Source organism: Hylobates moloch, unplaced genomic scaffold (assembly GCF_009828535.3).
Source record: "Hylobates moloch isolate HMO894 unplaced genomic scaffold, HMol_V3 SCAFFOLD_7, whole genome shotgun sequence".
NCBI lineage: Eukaryota > Metazoa > Chordata > Mammalia > Primates > Hylobatidae > Hylobates > Hylobates moloch.
The window spans coordinates 34,258,568-34,281,838 of record NW_026652282.1 but is presented as its reverse complement, the minus strand read 5'-3'; the positions used below and the strand labels follow the sequence as shown (position 1 = coordinate 34,281,838).

Genomic DNA, 23,271 nt, shown 5'->3' with positions numbered 1-23,271 from the left:
TCATGGCCCCTTCTTCCATCTTCACAGCCAGAAGTGGCAAATGGAGTCATTCTCATGCTACATCCTTTTGATTTTGACTCTTCTGCCTCCTACTTCCATCTTTTAAAGGACTGTGTGATTACATTGGGTCCATCAAGGACCCATACAAGGCCATAATCCAGGATGATCTCCCTATCTGAAGGTCAGGCGATTAACAACCTTAATCACATATGCAACCTCAATTATCCCTTGCCATGCAAGGTAACATACTCACAGGTTCCAGTGAATGGAATATGGACATCTGTGGGGGGCCATTATTCTGCCTGAGTTTTCACAGCATTGTAAAATGTTACTTTGAGCACCTCTCTCATCATCCATCACTTCAAATCCTTCTGTTCTCAATGCCAGCCATCAGATAAATGTTTCCAAAGGTTCCAGGTTTATTATAAGCGGCTACTCAGGTAAATGAGATAGAATAGATCCTGCTCCATAGATTAAATTCTACTTTCAATTGTTTCCATTTAGTTCTACGCTCTCCTGAAATTTGGAAAAAATGTCTCTGTTCCAGTTATCCATTGCTGTGTAACAAACCACTCAGTGGTTTAAAGAATAAAAATATTTTGCACATAAGTCTGAAATTTGGGCAGGGCTCAATGGGGACAGCTTGTCTCTGCTCTACTTGGCATCAACTGGGGTGGCTTGAAAGCTGGGGGCTAGAATCATTTGAAGGCATCCTCACATCTTTAGCAGCTGATGGTGCCTGTTGGCTGGGACCTCAGTGGTGCTGTCAGCTGGAACACCTACAGGTGGCCTCTCTATGTGGCTTGGGCTTCTTCCAGCATGGTAGCTGGGTTCCAAGAGCCAGCATCTCAATATTGAGTCCCATATCTCATACAAGAGGACGATATACCACCTTTTATAGCCTGGCCTTGGAAGTGACAGCCACATTCATTTTGTCAAGGCAGCCCACAAACCCCCACCTAAATTTGATTGGTGGAGACAGAGATTCTACCTCTTGAAGGAAGGTGGCAAGATTGTAGAAGTACATGTAGGGTTGGAAATAACTTTGCATCCAGTTTTAGAAAATGCAATTTGCCACAGACTCTCTGCCACTTTTTCATTCCCTCGCTTTATCTATATATCCTCCTCTTTCTTCCATTCTATTTGTCTCCTTTATATAATATCCTCCCCGCCCCACCCCCATCTCCTTTTGTCCCCTACCCCTTCTACCTCAACATCAGGCCAACTCTGAGTTAGTGAAAAATAGTTTCATAAAGTGATGGGAAAATACTATAGCACACCCACAAGGGGGGTATCTAACTGCTGAAATCAGGGAGCAAAAAAAAAAAATGGCAATTTCGTATGCTTCTACTTAATATTTGTTGCCTCTCGAGTCAGAGAAAAAGGTATCACAGCTGGCTATCAGAAGAGAACAATTTCTCCCCACTCTTCAGGTTTCCAATGGCCAGGAATGTCCTGAAACATATTTTGCCTTTCTCCATCACTCCTGTTACTCACACTGACCCAGGATAGGGGAGTGGGGAACCATATCTGGAAAATTTGGAAACACTATATTAGACAGGCTTGTCTTGGTGCCTCCCTTTTTCCACATGGAGCCGATATGGCTGCAGGGAGCAGGCATTTTCTTCTGCTCCCAAACCCACTAGAAGAAAAGGGCTGCTGGTTCCTGAGATTCCTCCCAGACCCCAACACAAGACTTAACCATCTAAATTGGCACTTTCCCCAAAATATTTAAGCTGTGAAGAAATTATCAACAAGTACTTATCACAACAGAAACAAAATTATATCCTCAAAGCATCTGTGAGTTATAAGCTGCAATGTCAATTAGATGTTATAAAATACTACACCTTCTTTTGAATGACTAAACTACACTAACCACACTCCTTGCATTCTACACATACTTTGGCTACTATAGAACATGTATGTATTCTTTCACAATGTCTACATTTCATTTTTTAAAGCAGGGTTAAAATTAATATTGCATTGTGAACAACTGGACAATTTTAAATACCTTGGTCAGAACCAGCAATGTGGTACTTTCGTTTTCATCTTTCCTTGACTACCAAACAGGAAATCTCCTCAATTAGGTATCTAAGAAGGGAGAAACAAGGCCGCAGCAAGTTCTGTCAGGTATTTCAACATGGTGGAAGAGTAGTCAGGTTTTAATTGGCCCTATTGAGCTCGCCCACATGCTACGACATTCTTTACCTCAGCAGTGTGGTATTCAAAAGGGGGGAAAAAAAACCAACCCCACAAAGTTAGTTTCTATTTTTGACAACATCAAATGAATCATGTCCAGTTTCAACTGAATGCTCATTGATAAAAGTGCACATATCAACACCAGTAATACTGATATTGAAAAGTAAAATAGATTTTAGAAAATGCCCCACCTCCGACATTGTTTATTGTGCTAGGTAAAATAAAGAACTGGTTTATATGTTTTGCTAGTGATTTCCTAGTCGTATTATCTACCATGCGTGTAACCACGGTGGGGAAAGTGTTCTCTAGACAGTCCAAGGTCAGAAAGTTCTCATGTGCAACCCTGTTCTTAACTAGGTGATGAGGACATTCTCAATCTAAATTCTTACCAGTTTGGGATTATTCAAATTGGGCACCTTGGCAGATATGTTTTGAAAACTGCTAGGCAAAGCATTCTGAAAGAATAGACAAAGAAGTAATAAAATGTAACAAAAAGCACTGGAAGTTACAAAAAAAAAAAAATGTTTCTCTTTAAAGTACAGAATGCCCAAACAGGAAGGATTGATAAGATAGTCCCGGTTTTAGGGGATTTCTTTAGACAGATGCACAACTCTCCATTTTCTGCTTTAACTTGACCAAGACTTTTAACACTAAAAAGAAAACAGCTAACTCAATCAAGAAAAAAAGAAAAAAGATGAAAGACTATTTGGGGAGGTAAAATCCTAGTGGTTGTAGGGAAGATGTATCTGAGTCCGGAATAACTACCTTTGCTGCAATCACCATTATTCAAGCACTGAATAGCAGCTGGAAGAGTTCTGTGTATAGATGTGGGTTTTATTTTCCTCAATCAACATTTTATTAATTAAATATGATTCTTCAGTGGAGCAAGATGACTCCTGAGGTATGTGGGAAATAGGGAGAAAAAGCATGGAATCCTCATTTGTTGAAACCAAAGAAGACCTTAAAGCTTGAGCTGCTCTTGTTTCCCTTCTGCAGTCTTCAACCCCTTTGTTTGTCCTGAAATTCAGGGAGACAGGGCAAGAGAACAAAACAGGAATCTCCTGCCTCTGCTCCATCTCCTTATCTTCCTACCCAAGATCCATTCTGCACCACAAAAGGCCTTGTATGCACAAATATGGACAGCCCAGTCTGCATGTCCAAGCTCCATCCACAGCTCCCCACCAAGCCCCAGGCCTAGGGGTGCACACGTCAGCAGCTCATCTACCACTGGAAAATACACCCAGGACAGATGCCTATGAAATCCCTGGAATGGGATCAGAGCCATTTGGACAGGGAACTCTGGGTATCCAAGTGCCCAGAGTGTGGTCTAGAAGTAGGGACACAGTTCTGGACATTTCTTTGGCTCTGAGGATTCTCTGCCCCATGGAGAGTGGCAAGGCCTTATGACAGTCAGAGTTGGGGTCTTGTATAGTGGAGAGTCCTGGGCATGAGATTTGCATGAGTCAAAAGATAATACTAGTTTTCAGAGACAAAAACAGTTGTTGGTAATACATTACCATCATGTCCACCACCTATCGGAAAGTTCTACACAGCTCCAAGTAAACTAGCTAGAGGCCTAGTGAAAGTGTTCGAAGTGACTCAAGAACAATCTTTACATTTCCTTGAGTTATTAAAAAAAAAAAGACTATGCCTGGCCTTAAAAGAAAAAATAATTTTAAGTTTAAATTATCTTAGTAATTAAAGCAATTTAGCCTTGATTAGAAGCTACATAAACTTTTCAACTTTAAAAAGACTAGTAATTAATTTTAAGAAACCAATCCAATATGCTACATCTTTAGAGTTTTCAAAAACTTGCACTCAAGTTTTTTTATTAGTTGGGAGCAAAACATTATCTCCAAAACTTTAAAAGAAAACATTCCTTCTGTCATTATTGTATCCAAAACTCTTCAAAATAAATCAAAGAAAGATGCAATGATTGGTAAAAATGTACTAGATGTACCATCAAAAGATAAATAACTTTGGGGAAAAAGGTACATTGTATGAGATTTGAGCTCTGAATCCACCAGAGCTGTGTCCAATCTGCAAACATCTGAGAACCATTGGCAATGCAGAACAGAGGGAGGAAGGGACCGGGGGAGGGAGAGAGACAACGAGAGAGAAAGGGAGAGAGGAGAGGCACTATTTTTCAAATGATTTTTGCTCAGTAACTAAAAATAAGGGGAAATGATAAGGCATATGCAAATGCCAATAACCTTCATTTAAAAATAAAAAAATTGTCAACAGCAGGCTAGTTTTCAAGTTGGTCAAAAGAGTAATTATGGCATGCTCTCTAACAAACTGTTTTCAGGTTCACAGAAAGAGTAAATTAGGCCAGACCACTAAGAAACATTGTATAAATGTAAAACATGAAAATCCCCACGTGAACAAAGCAGAAAGCTGTGTTTAGGGGCAAAACCAGGCTTTCTCAGAAGCTTTGGTACAAGATTTTGATGTAAAAAATTCTTACATTCTTATCAAATGTAAATATCTGGAGGGTAATCAATTGCAACCTAAGCTGCTCCTTTTTGCCCAGTTCATCTATCTGTGCCTTCCCTTTAGTCATAAACTGCCATGGAGATGGGCATTGTCAGAGAGCAACAGTATCTCTGAGAGCTCTCTGAGGGGTATGCCACACATTGCATTCGATTCTTAAAATTCAACTCTATTCAACTCGTAAAATCTATACGTGACTTGGAGATTCCTCAGGAAAGACCTTCTGAAAATATGAAGTCACTTATTGTTTACCTCAGAGGTTAAGCAAAATTTTCAATAGTTTGAGAAGTTTTAACTGGTGAATCTTTTGGGAATTTGTCCTAATTTTGTTTCACAAACTGATCTGGAATAAAATAGTAGTTACTACCAGTGGAACAGTACTTACTGGGCCCGGAAACCTTATTGGTTCATAAATATCCCAATGCTCTTTAACAGCGAGCATCATTACTCCTAGGTCAGAATCACTGTTTGTATATAAAAAGTCTCCTACATGAAGAAATATTTTCAAAAATAAAGTTAATAATTGATAACTCTTTAGAGTTTAGTTTTGCTATCTACATGTACTTTTCCGTATTATATATACTGCAATAATATTCTGAAAACAACTTTCAGTGAATGTCCCCAAAGTTCTTGCTATCACTTGCCCAAACTGTGATTTTTTTATTTTTATTTATTTATTTTTTGGTTTTAAGTCAAGTTCTCCTTCATGGCTTTGAGAAAGGAAATAATTTACTTGTTGCTTCACATATGTAATTAAAATTATGCTTTTCCTTAAAATGGACATATTGTCCTAAGCCTTATATATTCATGAAGAATGTAGGGTGGGGGCAGAAATGGACATGGAACAACATTTAGTTTAAGAGAGAAATGTGCAGGTCAGCAGGCCCAAACCCCCACAGGCAAGCAAACAGACAAAACCAAGAGTAACATGAAAGGTTTTTAAGCATGAACTGAGGAACAGAAACAGCAGAGGAGATGATTGGAGCAGCATTTGTTTCCCCCCCAAATCTAGAAATTTTATTTCCTGTGTACACTAGCCAGTGGTTGTAAACAACCATTTAATTGGTGTAAAGCACTTAATTTCAATATAAAGTGACTCTGGGCAGCATTGGTGATGCCGTTTCCGCGTTGTAGCCACTGTAATTGTGAATATTAACTGAGATAGTGCAACATGGTATCTGGTTTTCTATTGAATTTTTTCAAGTGGAAAAGTTAACTAAACGGTTGACTCACACAAAGTGGTGGAGAAATTGTGCATATGTCATTTTTTTGCTAAAACCTTTTGTTTCAAATAATACTGCTTTAAGATCTCATTTCAGAAGGGCGTAGTCTTCAGCCACAGTTGTGATAGTTGTAAATGCTCATAATTGGGCATTCTTAGGGTTTTTTCCATCCCTGGGGTTTGCAAGTTGTTCACTTAAAGCATTCCTAAAATGGTTGGCTTCTGGTTTGCAAGCCAGCTGATAATGGTAGCAACCAAAGACTGCAGTGTGTAAGCATATGAAAGACTCTGCTTACCTGTGCTAGAAACAACAGCATCTAAAGTGAAGACTTAAGAAAAACTTAATGGCGGCCGGGCGCGGTGGCTCACGCTTGTAATCCCAGCACTTTGGGAGGCCGAGGTGGGCGGACCACGAGGTCAGGAGATAGAGACCATGGTGAAACCCCGTCTCTACTAAAAATACACACAAAAAAATTAGCCGGGCGTGGTGGCGGGCGCCTGTAGTCCCAGCTACTCGGAGAGGCTGAGGCAGGAGAATGGCGGGAACCCGGGAGGCGGAGCTTGCAGTGAGCCGAGATCGCGCCACTGCACTCCAGCCTGGGCGACAGAGCGAGACTCCGTCTCAAAAAAAAAAAAAAAAGAAAAAGAAAAACTTAGTGGCTACTAGACTATCCTTAGGACTCTGCATTAACTCTATAATGTTACTGCTTTTTTAAAGCATATTTGTCAGAGTAGTCAATATGTTAAAACTGAACATATATGAAAGTTGCTTAGATAAATGTAATCACTGTAAACATCAAAAGAGAAACTTGTAAAGCATTTCAGCAGTGCCTAAAGAAAATTTTAAGCCTCAAACACTTTATATATAATCTCATTTAATTCTCACTGCAACTCCATGAAGCAGTGTAGTTATTTTTATGCCTGATTACTAATGTGGCAACAGGCGCGGAGTTAAATGCACACAATTAGTAGCAAGAGGATTTGCACAGTTTCTGGCTCCAAAGTCTTTGAAAGTCTTTGTGTTTCTACCATGCAGCTTTTTTTTTTTCAGTTTCCTTTATTTTTTGCTTGCACTTTGATATTTTAAAGGGGACACAAGACAAGAGGTCTTACTTTTGGTGCTGCCTAGCTTATCTTTATACAAATTAAAGATTAACTTTCTCTGGCAACTGGCAAGCACCCATCTTGACACTTCCCCATTTTTTTTCACTGCCGCTAAAAGCTGATAGACTTGAGCTGCCCCTGCCCGCCAGCACCACAAAATATTTTGCTTGTTTTTTTAAGACCGCAAACTTATATGTATTTTAAATTCAAGCCCTACGAGCTTAGAGAATGCCTCATGACTTCAACAGGTCGATCTGACATTTATCCCCCAAAACAAATAATGAAATAAAGAATATGCAGAGCATATTCTTACCTTTCCCACCATCCCAGTAGAGCATCTTAATGGCATCTAAGCATTCCCATGGGCTCCACAGCAGCCTTGATCAGAACTGCTGTCCACAATTGCAGACTGGCTCACCGAAAAACTGGAAGCATTACTGGACGCCGCTCAACAAAGCTTAGCCCTTTTTGGAACTAGTGAAAGAAGTCATCGATCATGTTATAATGCATCTAAATATCTACTCAGATAAACACAAAAACCTGTAAGGTGTGTGCACTAGGATTAGCTGGTCTTCCCTTCTAATTTTCACTTCTCAGTAACCAAGTGAAATTTCAGCCTTGTTTTTACGCCTCAAAAAACTTTAGCTTGTGCTTCTTAAAAAATTCAAAATGTTAATTACGCACTCCAATAAGTTAGTCAAATTGGTTGAAAGATACAATATATGTACTTTCCCAAATATTTTAAATATTTTTGAACTTTTTGTTGAGATGTATGGTCTTATCTTGGTACTGAATTAGAAATAAAGTTTGGAAGTAAATTTTGTCAGTACCTAGTTCCCAAACAAAGCTAACTCCTTGCACAGATGAATATTCACCACCATGAAATACCAGAGAGAACACAAAATTTACTTTTGCTAGTAAATCAATTAAATTGATTTTTATTTAACGACGAAACCATTCATTGGCAGATTAATGAGGACCAGACGCTTGTCCAATTTAGTTGACACATTTGCTTTTTTATTTTTTAGAATATAGTCTACATCTGGATTAAAAAAAGTTTTAAATAAATTTAAGACATACAACAACAGTGGAACCCTTCATCATTCTATGTACAACACGATAGAATGTCAGTTGGTTCCATTTCGGTTAAGTCCACTTTCTCATAATAATGTTATTATTTTCACTGAGTGGCAAGCTTCGTACAAGCTGGCGAAATGCCAGCTTATACACACTGGGGTGGGGGTGGGGACGGGAGTGGCACGAAAGGGATGGGGTGGGGGTGCCACAGGACTACTATACAGTGTAACAGAAAATCATTAATAAAGTAGTACCGATTACCGACGGACAGTGCTGTTTGTGCGCTTATCACAATGGAATCGCTGAAGTTTCAGAGCAAGGAGGAGATTCGAAATACTTCACACAGGGCCAATGTTACAAAAAGAAATAGTGCAAACAGGAAAACTGATGCAATCCTAGCAACGCCTGGGCCTCCACCGGCCCAACCGCAGGGCGGCGGGAGGCTACGCGCCCCGCCTTCCCCAGCACCCAGCTCCGGGCTGCTTTCCCAAGTGTGGCAACCCAGCGCCGCGCCCTGGTATGGCCCCTTCTCGGGCCCTTCTCCTCCGAAAAGAACAGAAAAGAAACCCCAGGAAAGGCACAGGCTGAATGCAGGGCGTCAGCCCAGTCCCATTCCCACCAACATAGAATGCAGGCCCCCTCCCAGGAGGTTCCTTGGGCCCTCCCATCTCCGGCCACCATTTTCTTCTCTCTCACACGAGGCCCCCTCCTCCACGCAGCCCCACCGAGCCTCCTGCACGTACGCAGCCCCCCAATTTGCAGTCTGCCCTTCCCGCCCCCCAGCCAGGAAAAAAAAAAAGCTTTGAGGAATGAGAGAGGGTGAGATGGGTCGAAGAAGGTGCTGGGCAGCCGCGGGCGCCACGCCTCAGTGGCCCCAATTGCCGAAGCCGATCTCCTGCTTGTATCTGTTAGTGAGGATGTTGGCTTTGCGCGTGAGTTTCGAGAGCACAGTGTGCAGCCCGCGCAGGTGGTAGTGGAACTGCTGCTCCAGGTCTTCTTCGCCGGCGTCCGCACCCTCCAAGTGGCCCAGGTCCACCAGGATGTCCTTGGACTTCCAGGCACTGCCCTCCTCGCTCCCAGCCGGTGGAGGCGGCTGGTGCAGGACCCCCCACTCGATGTCGTTGCGGATGGACTTGAGCAGCACGTAGTGGCTGTACATGTCCCGAGAGGGCGCGAAAAAGCTGCCATTGGCGCTTCCCGAGTCGGGGACTGGGGGTGTGCGCTCCTCCAGGCAGCCGCCACTGCCGCCTACCTCCACGCCAACATCGTTGTCTAACCCGGGGTCAGCCAGGGGCACGTCGCGCAGCAAGCTGGGCACCATCACCGTCTGGTCCATGTTGTTCACGGCGCCGATGAAGCGATTCATGGCGTTAAAGAGCGAGTGCTTCTGGTTGTAGGTGTCGCAGATTTGCATCATGGTGGCCGCGCGGACGTTGGAGCGCAGGGACGCAGGGGCACGGGAATGGTCGGCCGGGTCAAGAGGATGCCCGCTTTCACGCGCTCTCCAAGGCCCGCGCCGGAGGCCTGGCTATAGCCGGTGTGGCGGGATTCCCGGCACTCCTCCGCCCTCGCCAACTCTCGTCTCGCTGGCAGACCGGCCTGCGGGATGGGCGGCTTCTCCTGGCTTTGGCGCCCGGAAACTCGCGATGGCTGAGGGTGGTCTGTGGGTCGAGCCCTGGCCTGTTTGATACACGGGGACGAAAGAACAGATTAGATTATTCACCCGGCTAGGGGGCCTGGCGCCCTTGCCCGCGCGCACCCCCTTCTCTGGCTACAGCTCGTCTGGGACGGCGCCTGGGTGGCTCCCCGCGGCTGGGCAGTCCCACCTTCTCGCCCACCTACGGCCGCGGGGAGAAGGGTGTCCCCCCACCACCACCACCACAACTTCTCCCTCCGAAAAGCCTGAGCTCAAGCAACCATGCTGGCCGGGGCAGCGATGGGGCGGGGGCACCCACCTCCTCTTGCGCCTTGAGACTCTCCTGCTCGTTGGCAATTCAGTGTTCTCGCTGCAAGCGGCTGCTACCCAAGGGCGCTGCTGCGGTCAGTGGCTGGACTGTGACTGCGGGCGGCGGTGACTGCGTTGGCCCCCTACCCATCCCAGGTGCTCAATTTATAGTCCAGGAAAGGTGTCGCCGGCGCTCAGGGCCACCCCTGGTGTCTCCTCCTCCCGCCTCCCGCGGCAGCACCGAGATAAAAGGCCCGGGCCGGGATGACCGCGAGTAACACTCGCCCGGCCCTTTCTACAGCGGGGGCGGGGCGCGCCGGGCCAGCTCCGCCTCTCGCCTGATACCCGGGCTGAGGGAGGGCGCCGGGGCAGGCCAGGGCAGGGCAGGGCAGGGCAGGGCAGGGCAGGGCAGGGAGAGGAGGAGGGATTGGAGCAGCTGGACCCCGCCAGCACCAAGCCCTGGGCAGGCCAGTTGAGGAGGGCCGGGCACAGCGAGGGTCAAAAAGGCGTTGGCGTCCCGACCGACTGGAGGGTGGGGCTGGCATGTGGGGGCTGGGCGGGCCTTGCGCGCGCTCCCCGCGTGGGATGACCGGAATGCACGTGCCTTGGTTGCAGAGTGAGCCCCTCAACCCCGAATCTGGAGTGGCCGCGGCCGGGAAACAGGAACCTGGGTTTATTATTAGCCGTCGGGGAAGAGGGGCCGGCAGCAGGTACAACTCCATCCTGGGACTCTTACGTAAGAAGGGTGACCGGGCATGCTGGGTGCACGTGGACGCGCGGTGCTCCCGCAGTGGCCCTGGCCTTGGTCAGCTATGGGGGGAGGGGAGCGTCAGAGGCTTTTGCCTCCCTCCCGGCGGGGCGGGATCTTTCCCAATCTTTCCTTTAACAGTGGTTGCCAGGGATGAAGAGGGGCACACTATCAGATCTGCTGATTCTTTCAAGAGATCTGCAAGTGGCAATGGGGAGAAGTCAATTTTTGTCCAAGTCGGCTACACAGTGATGCTGGAGAGCCTGGGCCATGTGGCCTTTTGGCTGCCAAGAGGCCAGGAGAGGGTGACAGTAGTTAGGTCTAGTCTTGGGTGCCTTTCACCATTTAACAGAGAAATGGGGAGGTGTCTAATTATTTTTGAGGATGCATGTGTGAAGTGTTCCTTTCAAAAGATAGTTCTTAAAGCACTGGGTCATTTAATAGGGCCTAAGCTACGTACCGAATCGCTGGATTTAACTTTTAAGTGCCTTGCACCTTGAATTTCACTTTGAGACTTCCAAACCACAGCCTATTTAATTTTTCCCATCTCATGTCCCTTGCCATATTCCTCATCCACCAGTCCTCTCTGACAGTCCTACAATTATGTTCAATAAGATTCAAGCTTCTCATTTTAAATCCCTTTTCTCGGCCTGGAACGGTGGCTCACGCCTGTAATTCCAGCACTTTGGGAGGCCGAGGCGGGCGGATCACGAAGTCAGGGGTTCCAGACTAGCCTGGCCAACATGGTGAAACCCGGTCTCTACTAAGAATACAAAAATTAGCCGGGCGTGGTGGCGAGCGCCTGTAATCCCAGCTGCTCTGGAGGATGAGGCAGGAGAATTGCTTGAACCCAGGAGGCGGAATTGCAGTGAGCCGAGATCGTGCCACTGCACTCCAGCCTGGGCAACAGAGCAAGACTCTGTCTCAAAAAAAAAAAAAAAAAAAAGATCCCTTTTCTCTAAAACTTAACAGAGGTCTCTCTCCCTAGTACAGTTTTTTCCCACAGGACAAAAAATGCCTAAGGAAGGGAGAACATAATAAAGGGGTTTCTTTCTCTTCCTCTTTCTTTCACATTAAGACCTACACTTAAATATTTTCCATAGAAAACCATCTTCCTAATTGTCTTTTGAATGAAATTCTGACTTGGTGCCACAAGGACTAATCTGTTGACAAAAAACAAACAAAACAAAACAAAACAAAGTCAGTGACCCTTGGAGACGGACCCAAGTCTGAGGACCCACTACCCCAAAACTTATTAGCTCTAGATCACAGCCCATGTTTTCTTACTTGCAAAACTGGGATAGACCTATCAGGGTTTTGAAAGAAGATCAATGGAAAGAAAAATACAGGGAGGGGGGAAGCATTATATAACTTTGAAGCATTAAAATAATTTCACCTCCCCTCTCTGCACACATAGAAACTTTTCTAGCTTCAGTTTCTTTATCAAAAAAAATGGAGCTTGTTCCATGGGCCGTGCCAAGGACTTTAAGTTTAAATAAGATAATGTGAATAAAAATCACTATGTGAATTGTAAAGTACAAAGATTAATTGTACTTGATACAGGACCTCATCATAGTGAGAGGTGTTTATGTGAAGAGTCAGAAACCTTAAAAGTGTGGAAATTGGCTATGATGAGCCACAGATCCTTCCACCCAACCCCCAGTGCTTAAGCAGGAAAATAATATAAAATAGGTCCAATGAGATTGAAAGAGCACTGCAAGAAGAAAACTCGAGAAAAACAGATATACAGTTTCTAGTAGCTGATCTTCTCATAAATTAAAGCGTACTTTGTCCGCCTTCCTGGACCCATTTGGTATTTTAGGTACGTATGCACCCGGATGAAAACTCGGTATTCAGACTTAAGTTACTAAATGCCAAAATCTTGCCTCTTTTTCTCTTCTTCCCAGTTCCAACAGTGTGATAACACACGGAAAACGGAAATCCAAGGGATCTAGCAAAAGGATTCCACCCCGCAAAAACGCCAGCTTGGGAAAGGGCCCCTACCTAACTCCTTCCTTCTGGCCTCCACCCCTCCCCTGATACGTTTCCTTCCGTCTAGTCTCGATCCCCTTCATCCCCCAGTTTCTTGACTCTGGCCGCTGTTCTTGCACATTTCTTAAACACTTTCAGAGAAAGATGGCTTATGCACCTGCCTGCAAAACTTCCCAAACCGGGCCTCCCAGCTCCCCCAGACCCCGGAACAACTCACACCCACCGGGGTAACTCCAGAAAGAAAAGGTCCGCGGGCCAGAGCTCTGGGCCCTTGGAATCACCCCACCACCGCCCCTCTGGCTTCAGCCAATCAGAAGCCGTCAGAAAATATTATGCAAATGAGTCCTGATGCTCCCGCCAGTCAGAAGCCGCGGAGCCCTCCCCCACGCAGCGTCCTCTTTCACCCCCCCCAGCCAAGCTGGCTGCCGCGTCCCTGGCAACCGGCGCGCAGCCAGTTCCCCACTACGCTCGGCTGTAAAAAAACTAAAATGGTTGCCTGGGGTCACATGGGAGGGGAGCGGGCTGGCCCAGGCCTAAGGAAGGCCGGCAACCTCACTGATTGCCCCAGGCACCTTCCCTGTCCCGATCTGGAGCAGGCTGGAGGTGCTGAGCCACCTGCCCAGGATTCAGTTTGCCTCCAGAAAACAGAAGTCATCCGTTGAACAAATAACTTTTGAGTCCTTGTAGCACGCCAACAGCCTCAAAACAAGAGGCCTTTGGTCTCTGCTTTCTATCCTATATGCTAAATCTCCGGTAAAAGCCTTGTCTGAGGTACCCACCCCCACTTCTTGGTTCACAGTTCCAATTCTGGAATTCTGGATCTCTCTTTTTTTCTTTTCTTCTCTTTTTTTTTTTTTTTTTTTTTTTGAGACGGAGTCTCGCACTGTCGCCAGGCTGGAGTGCAGTGGCGCAATCTCGGCTCACTTCAACCTCTGGCTCCCGGGTTCAAGTGATTCTCCTGCCTCAGCCTCTCCAGTAGCTTGGACTACAGGCGCGCACCACCACGCCTAGCTAAACTAATTTTTATATTTTTAGTAGAGACGGGGTTTCACCATGTTGGCCAGGATGGTCTCGATCTCTTGACCTCTTGATCCGCCCGTCTCGGCCTCCCAAAGTGCTGGAATTACAGGCGTAAGCCACCAGCGCCCCGCCGGAACTCTTAAATTCTGGTTCTTAATTCCCACTCTTTTAATTAAGCAACCTGGAAAGCATGCTTTGCTGGCTCATCTCCCCAAAAACGTCCACAAATTATCCCTTGTACTGTGTCCCTTGGATAGTTTGCGGGGGAGAAATGACATTTTAAAGGTGACCAGAAATTCCTAAACAAAGTAGTCAGCAAGAGTAAACTGGTGCAAGAAAGTCAGATTGGATAAAGAAGAGATCTGGCCTAGAACTGGAAGAAAGATGATATTTTAAGGCAAGAAGCCAGCCCAACCCAAGATAGCAGAGATCCTGGATTATTTTGAGACAGACTTAGAAGGATCCATTTCATGAAAAATGTCCTAGAAATATGACAGTCAGACTCTCGTGTTAAAGGCCATGTAGTCTAACCATCCACTTGTGCTGAAATCACTCACAACATCCCCACCAAGTGGTCGCCCTTGCCCACATTCTTGTATTTTCCGTTCTCCAGTGTTCTTCTATCTTTTGGAGCTCTACAAAAGGCCATGAAGCACACCATCAGATGTTTGAAGGTAGATATGGTCTCCTTAAGTCTACTATTCTTCAAGTCAGTTATCCCCAGTTCCTGTAGCCATTCTTCATGTTCTCTTTTGAGTCGCTCATCCATCCTAGTCACTATCTTTAGAAGTAGCTCTGGTTTGCTTTTGAGTGTGGCCCCTCTCATTCCAAGTACCGTCTTTTCTAGGACAAAATGGAGTGGCACAGCCACTTATATTATTGTGAGTGGTAATTTTTCTAGGTCATATTTATTGAGCACAAGTGCTTGGAAATTAGACTTGTTAACTCAAAAGACATGTTAACTCATTTTAACTTCACAACCACCCTGAGAAGAAAGCAAGGATCAAAGAGTTTAAGGGCCAAACTGTCAGAACTGGGATTTGACCCAGTTTTCTAATGCCAACTCCAATGTTCTTTCTACTACTCGATAGATAGCTATTGCTTATAATGCTGCCTAACATTTAACGGACTTATTTTAACAGCTGTATCTATATGCTGCCATCTATGTAACGAAATTTTGTGTACCCTATACTTGAGTAGTGGGGATTTTTTGGACCAAAGTACAGAACTTTATATTATCCTACTTAAACTTTATCTCATTAGATTTGGCCCATTAATTCAGCCTGTTTTATTATTTTGGGTCCTGATTCTGTGCTGTAATGCACTTGGATCTTACCCATATATTTGATAACTATTCTATATATTTATCCAAGTTATTGATAATAGGTACCAGGCACCACTGGGCAAGAGGCAAATTGCTGTAGAACATCTGGAGAGCTCCTTCAGTTTGATATCAGTCCATTAATTGGCACCTTTTGGCGTATGTTGTTCCAGCCAGCTATGAATCATGTTAATTGTACAGTCATCCATTCTATATTTTTCTTCTTGACCACAGGATATTATGAGAGACCTTGCTAAGTGCCTTGCTGAAGTCCCAAGCTAATAGCCAGTTTTCTTCCTGTGGAGTCAAGAAGAAGGGCATTTTTGTCATATACCACAAAGAAACCACCATCGCATGATACAAAAATGCAGAAATAGCATCATAATATTCTGAGTTAAGATGGGGAAGGGAGTGTATCTCATTGTAATTGTCCTTACAGGAAAAACCATCATGAAGATTTAGTTGAGAGAAGGTAGACAGAAAAACGCCAAAACCTAAGAACAGTGAGTAGTGAATCTGCTGGCTTCAGACCCACTTTCAGGTTTTGGAATGTCTGAATATGTCGTAGTTAGCATTTTGTCACAATCTCATTTTTTTTTTTTTTTTTTTTTTTTTTTTGAGAGAAGGTGTGTCGCCCAGGCTGGAGTGCAGTGGTGCAATCTCGGCTCACTGCAAGCTTCGCCTCCCGGGTTCACGCCATTCCCCTGCCTCAGCCTCTCCGAGTAGCTGGGACTACAGGCGCTCGCCACAACGCCCGGCTAATTTTTTGTATTTTTAGTAGAGACGGGGTTTCACCGTGGTCTCGATCTCCTGACCTCGTGATCCTCCCGCCTCGGCCTCCCAAAGTGCTGGGATTACAAGCATGAGCCACCGCGCCCGGCCTACTCTACTTTCTACGAAGTCTGTAGTAGCTCTTTACTATTAGTGGAGTTGTAGGAGTCTCCCTGTGCCCTCATCTATACCCTAAGTCTGGTGAGAGGTATACTTGCTTGTCTATAGCGTATATTCTTTTAACTACACTACTGTACAAAGATTAGCTTTAACAATTTGGCCTGCAAAGATTGGTCTTTAGATCAGCATTAATCCTGGGCAGTCCAAAATTCAACTGGGGCACATGATTAATTTCCTTGTTTCCTAAATTGTTTCACAATTAATAGAAATTTGGAAATAAATTTATGGGTATGCCATTAATAGACACCTTGGACTTTATTATAAGTATCATTTTCTTTCTAGAAAATATATTAAAGAAGGAAACATATATTTTCCATCTCTAAGGATAATAGAGATGTATAATTTTATTTTGCGCAAAGTGGTTGATTACCTTGGCCGGAAGTATAAAGTGCTTGTTTGTGGCATAGGGTTCAGTCAGTAATATTTGTCATAAATGTTTATTTGAGGCTACATGGCGTCTATCAAAATGACCTCATTAGTTTCTATAGAAGAGACTCAAATGTCTTTCCAATCTTGATCTAAACTATTAGTAAATGTAAATACGAATGCTGAGATGATTCACATAGTAATTAGATCTTGGGTTTTAGAAAGAACAACCATGATTTACTTAACAAAAAGTCTATTCCTGCAGATCATATGAAGCAGAAAAAGAAAATCTGATAAGTAAAAGAGAAAAAGAGCAGCATAGCCAGGTATTAAAACACATCACTCTCATTTAGTCTCCCCAACTAGAAGGAGATTATCTAAATCATTGGAGGAAGAATCCAGAATATTCCAAATTGATGATTCTTGGGAGTTTATGAAATATTAAATTAAAAAATTAAATTAGTTTCAGACAGCACATTCAGCTTTGTTATATCCAGGATGAAGCAAATTAGATGCCATTAAAAATGGTCAGTTCAGCTGCTTTTATAAATGTTGTTCTTGCCTGTTACATCCAGGTTGAAGCAAATTGGATGCCATTAAAAATGGTCAGTTTAGCTGCTTTTATAAATGTTGTTTTTTACCTACTGTAGGGACCATAATTTTAATGTGTTCAAACAATTGGTTCAAGTGCTTCACACTTCTGTGTACCATTTGTGTAATTTCTCCATGACAGAAAAATAGAGGGCTTGGGTTTTTACTATCTAATGTCACATTCATTCAAAATTCTATTTTTTATTTATTCATGCACAATGTATTTATTTGCCTTCCTTCTAGAATATGACCTTCAACCTACCTTCCTGAAACAGTTTTCCTTTCTTCTCCCCTCTCTTTCCCCATCAAAAAGGCCAAAAGTTGAAATGGGAGGAATGGGAAGATAATGCACTCCCAAGCCCCTAATTATTTTGGAATGCTCTGTAATCTACTCAAAAAAGCAAGATGTACAAGGAGGTCAAGTTCACCTACAAGATACTAAGGCAATATAATAAATTAACAAAAAAATTAATAAACGAACCCACCAAAGTAAGTGACTAATTCTAGAATTATGACTGCATTCATATAAAGGCCATAAAACATCTGAGTAGATTTGTGTTAAAATATCAAAATTAGGTAGAAGTAAATCATCTCTAACAGACATTCTATTTATTTGAGAGGATGGGGTGGCAGCCCACGTAGTGTAATTAAAAAAACAAATGTCTGGAGTCAGACCCATCCCCCATGCCCTCCACCCCCATGTAAATTACCTCTCTGCCACTTCCTAACTTGTGAGCTCTGAGAAGACATGTACTCTGTAAGCCTCAGTGTCCTCACCTTGCAGAGTTTATGGAAAAATTAAAGATGAGGCGTGCTTCTTGTAGAATATCAGGTGCATGGTAAGCAGTAAATATTAATATGTTGCCTGGCTGGGATACATTTTTAATGTATATTGTATTAATATGCATCATGGTGCTGTTTATGAGAACTGTGATTGAAAATAAATATCTATATATTTTTGCAGCTCATCTATCTTTTGTAGTGTGGAACCATGATTGGGACCTTGAATCTTTTCTACTTTCACTTTTCCACTTGGGGATACATGAGGTACAGCCTGCCTTCCTTCCTTTGTTCCTTCTTCCCTTCGTTCCTTCGTTCCTTCGTTCCTTCCTTCCTTCGTTCCTTCGTTCGTTCCTTCCTTCCTTCCTTCCTTCTTTCCTTCTTTCCTTCTTTTCTTTCTTTCTCTTTCTTCCTCTCTCTCTCCCTTCCTTCCTGCCTGCCTGCCTTGCTTCCTTTGTCTTTCTTTCTTCCTTTCTTCCTTTCCCTTTCTTTATGAAGCCCTCACTGTAGCCTCTTGGAAACTTTATATGTCAGCACACATTCTTAAATAATCCACAAATTTCTAATTATACATAATCTGAACATTTGTAACACTTGTAGCCTAAATCTCTCAGACTATATAGGCTGATAAAAGTGGCATTTGAAGAACAAGTCATTTAGAAAGAATTTATACATTGGAGGAGAGAACATGAGCCATGCAGATTATCTGGGGAAAGAGCAGGCCAGGCAGCGGGAATAGCCACTGCAAAGCTCCTGAGGCAGAGGCATGCTCTGGGGCCAGAACAGAGTGAGGGGGAGGGTGTTAGGTGATGAGGTCAGATCACATAGGAACTTGTAAGCTATTTTAAAGACTTGGGGTTTTACTGGGGGAGATGGCACCATTGAAATATTTCAAGCAAAAGCATGACATGATTTCCTTTACATTTTAAAAGGGGACCTGTGTTATTATCTGAGTTGAGAATGGACTTTAGAGGAGTAAGGATAGGAGATCGATGAGTAGTTTGGAGGCCACTGCAATAATCCAGGAGAGATGGAAGTGGCTTAGCCGAAGGTAGCATCAGTGAGAAGTGGTTGTGTTCCGTGCATATTTTGAAAGTTGAGCCAGTACAATTTGCTGGCATTTTATTTAGATGTGAAAAAAAGGGATTCAGTGAAGTAAGTTTTTTACCCAAGCAACCAAAGGATAGTTAACACTGAGCTGGGAAAGACAGATAGCATAGCATGTTTGTGTGAGAAGATCCAGAATTCACTTTTAAGCATGTGAATTTTGAGATATTTATTAGACATCAAGTACAGACACTGCCTAGGCGTTCAGATATAGCATCTGAATCACAGTGTTTTTAAGGTGCTGCCCTAAATTCTAGTTCCCATAGCATTCAATGGACCAAAAAGGGTTTTTATTATAAAAAATCCACCACCAACAATAAATATCCCTGGTCTCCTTGCCAGCTTCATCATCTCCCTCTTCCCCTTCATAGCCTGCCTTCTCCCAGAGTTGTCTACAATCTCTGTCCACCTTCTGTTCATTCTTTAACCCACCCCGTTCTGGCTTCCAGTGCCATTGCTCCATAGAAATTGCTCCTGCTGATGTTACTAGCCACTGTCCATGTTGCAAATCCACCTTTCGATTCTCATCATACTTGACATTGCCAGCATTTGACACTATTAACCTTATCTCCATTGAAATGTGCCATTTCCTTAGCGTCCATGTCCCTACACCCTTCTAGTTTTCCTCCTTTTTCTCTTTCTCAGTCTCCATTGTTAATTTATCCTTTTCTACCCAATCTTTAAATGTTGGAGCTCCTAAGGATTCTAAAAACTCTTAGACCCTGTTCTCTTCTCAGTTTTTACTTTTGCTCTGGGCAATATCATCCATCCATGGTGTCAGATACTATCCATATATGGTTGACTCAAAATATGTGTCTCTAGCCAAAATCCTTCTTCTTAGCCTCTGGTCTGTCTATTCTATTTCTCCACCCACCACCCACCCCAACCCCCTCCCCCACCGCACACTCCTCCACATTGATGCCTCTCAGACATTCAGACTCAACACATCCAAAACAATACTTTCACCCTGACAAACCTACTCTCCTTCACTACTGCCTTTCTCATGAAATAGCACCACTATCCAGCCAGTTCCTCTTGCCAGAAACTTGGAAGCCATCCTTGACACTTCTCTCTCCATTTTTCGTATCCAGTTAGTCATCAAGTCCAAAACCCATCTCAAAACTGTCACTTTCAACCCCCTTGCCTTTGTCTGGTATCCTCTTCTTGTTTTGTTTGTGGGCAGCTCATTCTTGTCTTTTAGGTCTCAATTCAGAGGGGTCTTCCCTAATCATACTATCTAAGACAAATCTCCATCGACGTGACTCCATACTCCATTACCCTGTTGATAGCCTGCATAGTATTTAGCATAGTCTGTGATTATTAATTTGCCTATTTGTTTATTGTCTTTCCCCAACTAGAATATACGAAGATAAGCACCTCGTCTGTTTTATTAATTGCTATATACCCCAACATCTATTAATAGTATGAGGCCTGATACACTAGACACTTAGTAAATTTTGGTAGGAGGAATGAATGATGTGTTTCTGCATTAAGTGTAATTTGATGCTGATAAGCAGATATGTTCTATAATATAATAACAGGTTTGAAAATCAGGAATGATTTTAGTCAAATGACTTGATAGGCGCTATTGAGACAATTTTACAGTTTTTCCCTTTTGACCAGTTTGTGTGGCCAATTTTATTAATAGACTACCTAATATTAAACCATTCTTAAATTTCTAGATTAAACATTGTTTGGTTGTTGAATATTATTTTTTCCATGTATTGGTGGATTCTGTTTCTCAAACCAATATGACACTGATACATAAACTTCACAGAGATGCTTAAAACACCACTATAGCCCAGTTACAGTAATGAATATTGATGTAAAAATCCTAAATATATATACGTTCACACACATACATGTAGACAATAGAATCTGCCAATACATTAAAACTTAAACTTCCCAAGAGTAAAAAAATGTTGGGGCTGGAATTTTGCAAACTGCATTTTCCAGACTCCTTTGCCAGCCAGCTCCTGGTTAAGTCCTGGTAACAGGAGGAACTAGAGAGAAATTGGAATGTGAGCAGAGAGAAGACGGACTTTCTTTACGTTTTCTGCTATTCCTGTTAGCACTGGCAGTTCACTCCAGCAGCAGCAGGTGGTTTCAACCTGCAGCTTCTCTGGTTCTCTAAGAAACAGCCTCATGGTATCCCCTAAGACCTAGCAGCAATAACAGTGTAATGCCCTTCCTCAGAAGTCTGAGTCCCAGTTCTGAGCACAGAGACATTAGCAACAGCTGGGCAGGGTCCTTCTTCACATTGTCTGAGTGTCAACTTCCCAGGGCCTCTTCTCTGAGCTCTTAGATTTTGGTAATACCAGCCTCTTCCTTCTTGTTTCTCCAACCCTACGTAGGGGTGGTAGCTGCTTTTTACAACAAATATCTCTGCACTACCTCAATTTCTCCTTTGTGTTCTTTCACCCCTCCAATGCCTATATAATCAATTCCCCATGTTAAAACCTTCCTATTGAAATACCGAAGTGGTTTCTATTTACTTGAAAAAACACTGAATAACACAACTTTGGTTATTAGTCCATTCAGTTTTTTAAAATCTCTTCTTAAGTCAAGATGGAGTTTCGCTCTTGTTACCCAGGCTGGAGTGTGATGGCGCGATCTCGACTCACCACAACCTTTGCCTCCCAGGTTCAAGCGATTCTCCTGCCTCAGTCTCCCGAGTAGCTGGGATTACAGGCAAGCGCCACCACACCCGGCTAATTTGGAATTTTTAGTAGAGATGAGATGGGGTTTATCCATGTTGGTCAAGCTGGTCTCGAATTCCCGACCTCAGGTGATCCGCCCACCTCTGCCTCCCAAAGTGCTGGGACTACAGGCGTGAGCCAGCGCGCCCGGACAATTTTAATACTTTTTATCTTCCTAGAAAATTAACCACTTCATCCACAGAGATGTGCCAAATATTTTCATCTAGCTCTTTCAAGTTTCTCTGTTTCTATGATGATAATCCTAATCTCATATGTAGATTTTTGTATTTGTTCTCATATTCTTTCTTTTTTCTTGTTTAGTCGATCTGATTTTTCGTCTTCCTTCTGAAAAAACACAATTGTTCTTGAATTTATTTATGAACTTGCCATTTTTTCTAATTTATTTTTCATTTATCTTATGATATTTTTTTCTTCAGCTTTCCTTGCTGGTTTTCACTGCTCTCTTTTTAGCTTCTTAGGTTGATTATTCAATTCATTTGTTTTCATCTTTCCTGTTTAAGTCATAAAAGTGTTTAAGGGTGTGCCTTTTTTTTTTATTGTTACTTTAGTTGTTTTAATTATTTTTCTTTAGATAAACTCTATTTCTGACTTTAGTATCTTTGGCCCAAGAATTGTTTTAGAGTTAGTTTTACAAGTTCTATATAGTTAAGTTATTTTAGTTTCTATGTTTGTTCTTAACTTAGATTTCATTATTTTGTGGTCAGCAAATATAATCTGCATGATTTTTACCTGCAGGAATTTATTAACATTATCTTTGTTTATGCCTTATAGTATCAATTCTAATACATACCTTATTTTACTGCCTATTTTATTGATTCTAACACACATGAATGTCTCTGAAATGTGGCACCTTATCTATAATTAATGACATTTTACAGTTGTAATTGGCAGCATTTTTACTTTCTTAGTGCAGCATAAGATAATGTTAGGCCTTGCAATCTGATGGCATCTTAAATTTAATGAATATGTTTTATTTAAATCATTCTAAAATGGTAACATATTTCACACCCTCTATTAAAAGAAAGTTGACAACTGTTAGTTTTTTTTCTCCTACATCTCCTGTTGGTTCATTAGTGTATCTTATTGTGGATGATATCTTGGAATTAAAGATATTGTTTGTTTGTTTATTTGTTTTGCTTTATGGATACATAAAAAAGAAGAGGTATTCTGTTTTCAGAGTATTGATGACTTAGTTGGGGCTGCTATAACAAATTATTATAAACTGAATTGCTTAAACAACAGAAATTTATTTCTCACTGTTATGGAGGCTGAGAAGTTCAAGGTCAAGGTACTAGCAGCATTGGGTTCTGGTGAGGATCCTCCTCCTGGTTTGCAGATGACCATCTTCTTGCTATATCCTCATCCTGTAGAGAGCAGAGAGAAAAAAAAGGAAGCTTTCTCTTTCTTTTCTTATACAGGCACTAATCCATCATGAGGGCTTCTCCTTCATGATCTAATTAAATTCCAAAGGTCCCATCTCCAAATACTATCACTTTGGAGATTAAGATTTCAACATATGAATTTGGAGGAGACACAAACAATCAGTCCATAGCAACAGAGTTCAATATATATTCATCTATTCAATTGATTCTCCTAAGTATGTGAGGTAAATCCTTTATTACATACTTACTTAGA

General features: G+C 42.7%; 1 protein-coding gene and 1 long non-coding RNA gene across 2 annotated transcripts; one reads left to right on the top strand and one right to left on the bottom strand.

The window, feature by feature from the left end:
- Window positions 1–8,013: 8,013 nt before the first annotated feature.
- MID1IP1 (MID1 interacting protein 1) lies at window positions 8,014–11,951 on the bottom strand. The gene is made up of 2 exons (XM_032756735.2): window positions 10,051–11,951; window positions 8,014–9,775 (listed from the first exon to the last, which is right to left on the bottom strand). Exon 2 carries the CDS (start codon window positions 9,510–9,512, stop codon window positions 8,961–8,963), a length of 552 nt encoding a protein of 183 aa, XP_032612626.1. The 5' UTR covers window positions 9,513–9,775; window positions 10,051–11,951; the 3' UTR covers window positions 8,014–8,960.
- Window positions 10,600–13,236, top strand: LOC116811606 (uncharacterized). Its single transcript, XR_004370498.2, has 2 exons — window positions 10,600–10,750; window positions 12,696–13,236. It is a non-coding gene; the product is annotated as an uncharacterized LOC116811606 (long non-coding RNA).
- Window positions 13,237–23,271: the final 10,035 nt, after the last annotated feature.

Bases quoted from the DNA above. Each gene is read 5' to 3' on its own strand.
- MID1IP1 (XM_032756735.2), bottom strand. From the start codon at position 9,512: ATGATGCAAATCTGCGACACCTACAACCAGAAGCACTCGCTCTTTAAC.